Source organism: Myotis davidii, unplaced genomic scaffold (genome assembly GCF_000327345.1).
Source record: "Myotis davidii unplaced genomic scaffold, ASM32734v1 scaffold1, whole genome shotgun sequence".
In the NCBI taxonomy this organism is placed as follows: domain Eukaryota; kingdom Metazoa; phylum Chordata; class Mammalia; order Chiroptera; family Vespertilionidae; genus Myotis; species Myotis davidii.
Window position 1 is genome coordinate 9047375 of NW_006294681.1, and position 10304 is coordinate 9057678.

At 36.3% G+C, this 10304-nt stretch overlaps 1 protein-coding gene across 1 annotated transcript in view; it reads right to left on the bottom strand.

Moving 5' to 3' along the window:
• The window catches only part of COL14A1 (collagen type XIV alpha 1), a 188524-nt gene that overhangs the window by 58791 nt on the left and 119429 nt on the right, over positions 1-10304 (bottom strand). The window contains exons 37-38 of the mRNA XM_015567409.1: positions 10272-10302; positions 2696-2749 (exon numbers count right to left, since the gene is read on the bottom strand). Of these exons, the coding sequence (XP_015422895.1) occupies positions 2696-2749; positions 10272-10302 (85 nt within the window). The remainder of the gene's footprint in view (positions 1-2695; positions 2750-10271; positions 10303-10304) is intronic.

Consider the following 10304-nt stretch of genomic DNA (forward strand, 5'->3'; position numbering starts at 1 on the left):
GAGTGAGAGAGAGAGAGAGAATTTCAAATAGAGATGTGACAGTCATGTCAAATGCTGTAGAGATCTCAAATAAGTTAAGGCAAACCACAACCTTAACATGATTTGGTACAGAAGGTGATTGGTGACTAACGAGAGCAATTTTATAGAATTCCTAGAGGAACATGAATCATCTGTGGGTCAACAACAATCTGGGTTGTGAATAGTGGAATTTTACACTATGAGCTCCTGTGATTTTACTTCTTTCACATGGCAGAGTATTTTGAGGTTCACTCAGAGTCTGGCATGTTTTGGTGGTATGTTCCTTTTGATTGCTGAGTAATATTCCATTGCATGGATAGACAGAAAATTGTTCCTTTACTTGTTGAGATATATTGGATTATTTCCAGTTGTTGTTTTCTTGCAATTGTGGACAAAGTTGCTATGAATATTTATATACCCCCCAAAAGTGAATTATTTTTGAGGTGAGGATGTAAAAACACTGAATGAAAACTAGTCTTATAAGAAACATTGTATAAGAGAAGGTGAGAGGGAGGTAGCCAGATTTTTTAAATTATGATGGAGGAGACATGGAGGAGATTTACAAATATTACTTAATATTTATAATAGTTGAATAATATATTGTTTGGATATTATTGAGGAATTGGGAATGGAGTAGAAGGGCAGAAAGTAGGTGGTCCCATTTTATCCTATAAAGTATAAGATAAAAATGACTAGGAAAGAACAATGTCAGGGCTGTTTTGCGCTTCTAAATTATTATTATCTATTTACTGCAACTGAAATTCAAAGCCACAAAATAAAAAATAATACAGATTGGGGCTTTTCATTTGGAAAGTGTAGTTTATCTGCTCCTACACTGTCCACCTTGGTGGACATGTGTGCATCCTTTCTCCAACAAGACTTTTTCCTAAAACCACTAAAGACTTGAATCTGTGATTCATCAAAATCATCACATAGAAATAACCACATGGGAATGATTAGAGGAAAGAGGTAAATCTTGATATCATCAAACACCTTGAAATTCCTAACACGTCTTCATGATCAGAACCATCATCTAGTGAGAATGTTAAAAAAAAAACAAAACAAAAAAAAAAAAACCACCACGATCATGGTGTTAGAGGTGTTGGGAGGAGCGAGCCAGCACCCACAGGAGCTCATTGGCACTGCCCTCAGGTGAAACCAAGGACGACACAGTGTCTCACTGTCTGAAAAGAAGCTTTCAAACCACTAGCTCCTCATAGCAAATAAGAGATGAAGCCAAGTAAGATGCATCATTTCTATGCCTGAGAAAGTGTCACTACCTCAGAAAATAAAACAAAAAAGGACTTATCTCTGGTCTAAGTTTTGAGTTGGCTAGTACCTGATTAATTATCTTCAGCCTCCTTTCATTTATGACTTTTCCCCCCACATTCTCTCTTACCTTGCTTCATTTGTTTCCAACTTGTTTTATTGATTTCAGAGAGGAATGGAGAGGGAGAGAGATAGAAACATCAGTGATGAGAGAACCATTGATTGGCTGCCTCCTGCATGCCCCTGAGGATGGAGCCTGCAATCTGGGCATGGGCCCTGACTGGGAATTGAACCCATGACCGCCTGGTTCATAGGTCAACGCTCAACCACTGAGCCGCCCTGGTCAGGCCACTTGTTTCCAATTTTATAGCAAAACAACTTGCGATGTCCTCCTCTCCAAGAATAAGTACTATGCAAATTTAGTAAGTAACCACATTGAGGCAGTAAGTCAAGCCAATGGATGGAGAGCCACGCAGGTGAAGTAACATGGTGAAAATGAGATGGGGAGTCACATTATAAAGGGCCCTGAATCCCATTCCAAGGAAGGCGAATTGTATTCTCAAGGCAAACAGCCTGCGCCTGTAGGTTTTAAGCGTGTAATATGACTGAGTATAACTTTAAAGGAAGGAATCTGGGGAAAGATGTGAAAAATCAATCAGAAAATCATGCCACTGGAGCCAGGAGACCAGTTAGAAGTTTTGCCAAAAGCCAGAGAGAAGATGGTGACGCCTGAACACAGTGGCTGGGCTTCTGCCACCCCTCGAGGCGCTTGCCTGCAAAGTAGGAAAACATGTGCCTGGACATAGCCCTGCACAGCTTGGACCCCGTGGCTGGGGCCTTGGTACCGTGTACAACTTGAACTACCACACTTCGTGGCCTTGAGCAGTGAGAACGGAAAATAGAGTCATGTGTTTGATTATGCACAGTGGAGGAATTGTGCATGCTGGGGAAGAAAGAAGGAATTTACAACCTGAGCAATTACCTGGGAGGGACTGCTGCCTAGCTGTGATTCAGTATTCCCCCAAAGAAACATCTTTGCTTATAATACAAAATAAATACAAGATAAAGGAAGAAAAGAATGGACAAGAGAGAGGTCTAAACCAGTCAGAACGGTGGTACTATTTCTAACCCAGAAATCTTTCTTTTCACTATGTTATTAAATGTTCTTCTTGATTTTAAAAAACAACAACCATATGTCTGAGAATAATGGAAAAGATTGAGACACAACTTTGATTAAAAAAAAATGTAAGGCCCTGTAGATTGCAAAGGGTAAACAGTACTGAACACCAACATTATTATGGCTAGTTATGAGAGGGGGGGGGGGAGAGAGAGAGAGAGAGAGAGAGAGAGAGAGAGAGAGAGAGAGAGAGAGAGAGAGATTTAGAAATATTGAGATTGAGAACATTACCTTTGGACCCTGCTCTCCTCGTTGGCCCTTTGGTCCTCTGAGTCCTGGACCACCCTGGCAAACAGATGTTACATATTAGCACAAAGCACTTATTAGCACATCTTAAAGCCATCTATTTCATCCATTTTCCTTAGTAATATGGGTCATGTAATTCCTATTTTGTATCAAGGCCAGCACATTGTGTAATGATATATGTTCATCAGGATCCTTAACTGGAAATTTGCCACTCAGACCCAGCTTCCCTGCTAATGATTTCATAGACTGAGGCAACTTTCTATGTCAAATATTTTTAAATAAAAAACCAATTGTGGTATTTAAAAAATTTTAGTGATGCAAAACTACTACTATTAATGAATGCAAATAATAAAATATGTCCCTAACCTAAAATTGTATGTCTCATGTCTACAACTTTGAGATTATTTAATAGCATTTTTCTTTATATGGTACATGTAAACACATAATATGTATATGTGTATATGTATTCTTTGCAAACATATATTTCTTGTATATATGTGTATAAATATATGTGTGCATATATAACCTTTGAATATTTTCAATTGACTCACTATTTCACTTAACTCAATTTTAAAAGCAAATTTATAGCACTACAGTGAATGGAAAAAGTTATTACTTGCTAAGAATAGAGGGTAACCTTAAAGAAATACTATAAATAATGTTATTCAATTTAGCTAGATTTTGTGCCTATTGAAGTTTTTGAGTCACAAGTTTGCTCTTTGTTAAAAAGGGATAGGCCTGGGGAGAGGGTAGGAGCAGGGTGGAAGGGGTCAATGAGGGGAAAAAGAGAAACGTCTGTGATACTTTCAACAATAAGATATATAGTTTTTGCCAAAACCGGTTTGGCTCAGTGGATGGAGCGTCGGCCTGCGGACTGAGGGGTCCCGGGTTCGATTCCGGTCAAGGGCATGTACCTGGGTTGCGGGCATATCCCCAGTGGGAGGTGTGCAGGAGGCAGCTGATCGATGTTTCTCTCTCATCGATGTTTCTGACTCTCTGTCTCCCTTCCTCTCTGTAAAAAATCAATAAAATATATATATATTTTTAAAAAAAGATATATAGTTTTTAAAAAGGGCGTATTAGAATGGCCATACTGGCACCAGACTGAGAATATCACATTCACCTGAGTAGGATTAAAAGACCATTGAAAATGCAATATCTTTCTCACTATGTGATTCTAATTTATTTTCTCAGATATCCATGACTACTGAAAATCATGTGGGTATGACCAGCTTGTATCACTTAGGAAAAGACTACATCAGATGATCTTTAAGTTTTCTCCCAGCTTGTTTTTTAACCACTTTAATTCTCTCCCTTCCCCAATTTCAATTGGTTGCTTATCTTCCAGACTTTTTGAATATAATTATATAATTCACATGTATATATGTATCTTTAGAAATTATTACCTATAGTATCTTTATGGTATAATTTGATGTATGTAGATTGCAGATGTGACATCAAACTTTTTATATGTGTTTTTGCCTTAATGTTTTAGAGATTTTTCCATAATATAACATTTGGATCTAACTTATTCTTATTGAGTTGCATAGTTGTCCAAGTCATGGATGGATGCATAATAGTTTAATCATTCTTCCACTATTGGAAGTGTAGGCGGTTCCCCCACAAATTTTTGCTGTTTAAACAATAATGCAATTAACATCCCTAAACACACCTTAAATAGAAATGTTAATCTTTAAGTAAAAATGTTAACATTTAAGATAGCAACAAGTACAACTATAAATAAAATTTAATGAATATGCAAATACATTATCAATTGTGCTCCAAAGAAAGCTATGCCATCTGCCAAGAGTTTAAGAGGGTCCTTAGTTCTCTAACCCATAGTATATGATGTTGTCAAACTTTACATTCTTACCAACCGGATTGGTAAAAATAATTCCTTATTCTTATTTTAATTTTTATTTCCCTTAAAGCTACTATGACTGAACATCTTTTCATAATGTTTGTCTATTTGCATTTTCTCTCAATGCAACTACATATGTGTGTATATATATGTATATATGTATATATGTATACATGTATATATGTACATATATACATATATATACACACACACACATATATATATGCTTAGTTTTCTATTGGATTGCATGTCTTTTTCTCTTTAATGTGCAGGAATTCTTCATATATTTGGATACTACATCCTTACTGTTATAGATGATGCAAATATTTTCCCCCAGTGAGGCAGACATTGTTGGCTGGCTACTAAAGAGTCTTTCCTGACTTCTTTCCATTTTATTTCTCCTACTGTAAAGCCTAAAAGAGAGATTTACTTTCCCAGCCTCCTCGCAACTAGGAATGGACATATTAGCCAGTTGCAGCCAATTTGATCAAGAAGCAACAAGCCAAAGAAAAGCAAATTGGAGAGCTGGAACGATCTGGGTCCTTAATGAAGTCGGTGAGCAGCCTCCTTTCCCTTGGGTTCAGCCTCCTTTAAATCCTTTGCTGAGCAGACAATAGTGTCCAAATGCCATAATGGGTTTCACCACTGTGCTAGTCAAGTTTTCTGTTGCTTGTAGCAAGCCCACTGCATCCCAAGTAATATGGCCAACTCTTTAATTCTGTTTGCACATCTTAAATGATTGTGACTAGTTGACTCCCAGATATTCCTTCCAGGCACAGCACGTCTAAAAGCCAGGGACCATTTTACATTTCTAACTTGTTTGCCATCTTAACGCTGACCCTCATCACTCAGCACATGATAAGAATTCAACAAATATTTGTGGATATAAGATTCCATCTTTTAATAAGAAAGGATTAGTCCAGGCAAAGAGACTATGGTTCTTTCATGTCTCTCTACAGCTCTGTACAGTTTTATTGGCACATAATACTACTGTATAAATTCTTGAATGAGAAGATAATCACAACCATGTTAGTCATTGCACAGGGTTTATTACATACTGTTTGAGATACTAGTTCTTAAATAGTTTACTATACTTCAAATATTTTAAAATGTCAATAGTCTTTCTCCGTTTTACACGTTTTGTTTTTCTCGACAAGTCAGAGCTCAACCCTCTCCTTTTACTTCTCTGCTGCTTTCTTCTCGTTACAAAGTTTGACTCTTAGGTCATATGTAAATATCTTATAACTTGTTCCAGCAGTATTGCAAATGAAAAACTTGAAAAGCCTCCAGCTAAAAAGAGCTTATTGATGCCTTTTAAAATAAAATAAACATGATTGTAATTAAGAACTGGATCTTTAAGGACCAAGAATGAAGAAGAAACAACAACAAAAAAAACCCCAGAGCAGCAGGCATGTGCAGTAAGACTGCCCCGGGGAAAGACTGGGAAGATGGTTGAGGTTTACTGCAAAGCCTGTGTTTTATAGCCCACACAAGGCAATGAAATATGAACTTGGGTCTATGATAGGTGGGGGAGGTAGAATATGAAACATTCATGAATGTTGAAGAACTTGAAAGGCTGCACTCTGAATGAGCTAGAAATGGAAATGGCCCACCGGCAGGTGGATGACCACGATGCTGTTTTCACTTTAGCTCTGGCAGGAGGAGGAACTATCTCCCCTAAGAATTACTACCTAGTAGCTGATTCTTATACAATCTAGGGACTAGAATTCACACTGCCTGTGAGGATCAAACTAAATTCCAAAGTGAAACCTAAGGTGGTTTCCAGTTGGTTGTATATGCAGGAGCTTAGCAGAAGCAGGCGCAGACACTCTCTGGAGGAGTATGTTTGAAGCATAGGCTCAAAACAGTCCCAGAGACAAAGTCTCAAATAACATGCAGTCAAATACACAAAACCAAAAATAATCACAAAATATACATGGAAACAAGACAGCATGAGGAAAATCATCAAGAAAACAAACGGCAGACTCAGAACCACATACACTGCGGATTTTAAAATTATAAGGTAAAGAATATACACCAAATTTAATATAATAAAGAAAAATAGTCTTGAAAGTGGTACAAAAGAAGAGACTGTACAAATAACAAGAAAAAAGGAACCAAATATAACTTCTACTAAAGATAACAATCAAAATCATAAACACAATAGCTAAGTTAAATGAAATATTAAATCATAGCTAAAAATAGAGCACACCAGAAGATAAATTTAAAGAAATTACACATAATGAAGCCGGGAGATGCAAAGTAGATAATAAATTTTAAAAAAAGATTAAAAGACATGATAGTAAAATTATGTTATAAAATCCAGCTAGTTGGACTTTCAGGAAAACCTAATAGAGATTACAGCAGAGAGACAAAATTCAAAGAGGCAGTGACTAAGAAAACTCCATAATGAATAAGAACATTGGTATTCAAATTCCTGAAGTCCCAAATTTTCCAAAATGACAAAACAACATCAATATTGTAGTGAAACTTCAAATTATTAAAGGGGTCTTGAAAAGAACCAGAGAGAAAAGATTTCTTTCTCACAGGACGATCATTAATTTGACTGACAGTTGACTTTTCAATAGCAACAATGGAGCTATAAAATGGTGTAATCGCATCTACAAAGTGCTCAGAGAAAATAACTGTTAATCTAGAATTGTACTCCAAGTTTATAGTTTGGAAACTTGTCTGAGTGCTTTGAGGTCAATATTAAACATTTTAAGCAAGATAGGAAGTTTATTATTCTCCTTTGTTAAAATCTGAGCTGAAAATGGGTCCAGTGTAGCAGAGTAGCTTTACCATGTAAGGCGGTATGAAACCTTGATTCCCAACATCTTATTGTTCTGCTGTGACCCAGAATGTTGCTTATCAAAGTGACCTCACTACCACATGCCCCCATTCTAGTCTGTGAGGAAGGGTGAGGTTGGTTAGGAAGGGCATTTGGTTTTCATTTAAAAACAACATCCACGGTTACTTCATATATCTTCTCTCTCATTGGCCAGAGCTTCGTCTTAAGGTGACAGATACTAAGAAATCAAGCCCCTAGCAGAATGCCCATGTGTTTGGCTAAAACTCAAGGGATTCCACATTTTAAAAAGAAGCAGTGGCAATGAATATGGGATGGGTGACAATTAGCAATCTTTGTGACAATCATCAAAACAATCCTTTGATAACATGGGAAATAAAAGCATTTTCAGATGAACAAAATCTGAAAATTTACTATCAACACTCTTTTAAAGAAACACCCAAAGATTATATATATTGTGAAATTACAAACAGAATTTGACAATTAGAGTGAAAAATTTTAAATATCTATCTCTTAATCAAAAGATAAAAAATTAATGCCGATAAAGAAGATTCTAACAACACAAATTTACAATTTCATTTACTGGACTTTATATCTAAAATTCTGAACTTGACAACTAGGGAACACATTCTCCTAAAACCTACAGGGAAACTATAAAACTTTACAAAAGGCCACAAAATAAATACCAAAGAATCAACAAATATCAAAAAATCGTTACTATACAGACTATCTTCCCTGATAAAGTACAATAAAATCAATACATTAACAAGAAAAAGATAAAAGTTGCACACATAATTGAATATTTAAAAAGGTACTTTTAAGTAAATCATGACTAAAAGAAGCAACAAATGAAAATATAAACGATAGCTGACAGAAATATTAAATTTGTCTACATAGAATTAAAATTTCTAGACAATATAAGTTCTCATAAACAACAAACAATCCATGCGCCAGGAAAAGATATTTGAAAACCATATTGTTAATAAAGGGTTAGTGTTCACAATACATAAAACCACCTATAAATCAGTAAGGAAAAAAGCCTGTATAACAAAAACCTAGCAAAGTTTATAAACAGGTAATTTATATAGGAAAAAATCCAAATGGCTAAGAGACATGAAAAACTGGTTCATCTCACTAGCATGGAGGGAGAGTCCTATTTAAATTAAAATAACAATGACACAGGGTTTTACAATCATCAGATAAAGGGAGGCGCTCATATTTGGCAACATCAGAGGGTCTTGGTGAAATGCATGGGAACTAGCTCTCATATAGGATTTGGGGAAGAGGTTATTGGGACAATCATTCCGAGGAGCAATTTGGGGTTTCTTCATGAAGCTGATGATGAACCTTCCTTCTTCACCAACAAATCTAAGTGTTATTTTAAGAACACGCATTCATGTTTGCAAAGAGATATACAAAGAATGTTCACTGTAATAATATTGCCACAGGGAAATACTCCACAGTAATGGGTCAATAAACTGTAGTTTATATAATGGAATACCTTACAGCTGGTACAACAAATAAACTAAACAATGTGCGTTAGCCTTGATAAAGTTCAAAGACATACTTTTGGGGTAAAAAAAAAAGTTGAAAACAAATCATTGTTTTCAATTTCCAGATTAAACTAACGACAACTCTTTACATTTAATTAAAGTTTTATAATGCACAAAATCCTTACATATATATTGTCTTGTATATTCCTCACAATACCAGTTAAAGAAGTGGGTGCTATTGTATATACAAGGAAATTGAGGTTGACAGTGATACAATGACTGGCCAAATCTTACAATTTAAATGTAATGCTTTTACTATTACCACAAATTTGCTTCTTGGGGATAAAAGAACCTTTTTTTTATGTGTGTGGGTTCTACATCCATAGCTTGAAAGAATGTTCTATGTGCCAAAGATAAAGTAGAAACTGCTGGAATATATTTCAAATGCATTCAGCAGGTTCTCTTTGTTTTTGTTCAGTTCAGAAAACGCGGTCCACAAATAAACGAATGTTAGGTTGTTGGTGGTGCCGACCTGCAGTGAAGTTTCCCACTGCAAGCTAGCTGTCAGAGTGGTTACCTACTGCTCACATGCCACCTGGGCTGGCCGCCTCCAGGAGGCCAAGGTACAGATGCTGGCCAGGCGTCAAAATATCCCTCCGTGGCTTCTGTATTTGCTGGTGCACCTTCTCCCTGTTTTCTTTGTCTTCTGCCCTGATGTACTTCTCATTCCCTAACCAGACACCAGCTGTAGCATACTTATACCAAAGAAATACTGCTAACCCAGTTTAACAGGTTAGACAAAAAAAAAAAAGAACATTTAAACATATTACAAAAGATTTATCATGATAAATACAAAGACCCAGATAGTGCAATATTATATATTTTATATTTTACAAATACATGTTTTCTTTTTCTCTTTCCTTCTCTCCCTCCTTCCCTCCCTTTTTTCTCTCCTCCTCTTCCTCCTTCTTCTTCCCCTCCATCCCTCCCTCTCCTTCTCTATAGAAAGTTCCAGTCATGCTCAAATGACATTCTTTTCCTGAAAAATTTGAAATCCTCCCTTCACATATAAATTTTGATAACAGAATGAGAAAGATGAGCATGGAAATATTACAGGTATAAGTAGAGGGCCAATATTTGAAATGTTCACACTGAGAATAAACCACAGGATTTTCAAGGGAACGTTTGGAATATACAGCAGCATGAGTGTTGTCTTGCATAGTGATTAAGAGCATCATCTCTAGGAGGCACAGAGGGGATCCGTGTTCTTTAAGGAAGTTGTATAACATCTCTGTGATTAACTACGTGATTGGCACAATGCAGATCATCTATCAGACACACAAGTGATAGCTATAAATGTTATTAAAGAACATTTAAGCCCAACTAGGCAAGACTTACTGGTGGGCCTGCTGGTCCCAGAGCCCGTTTGCT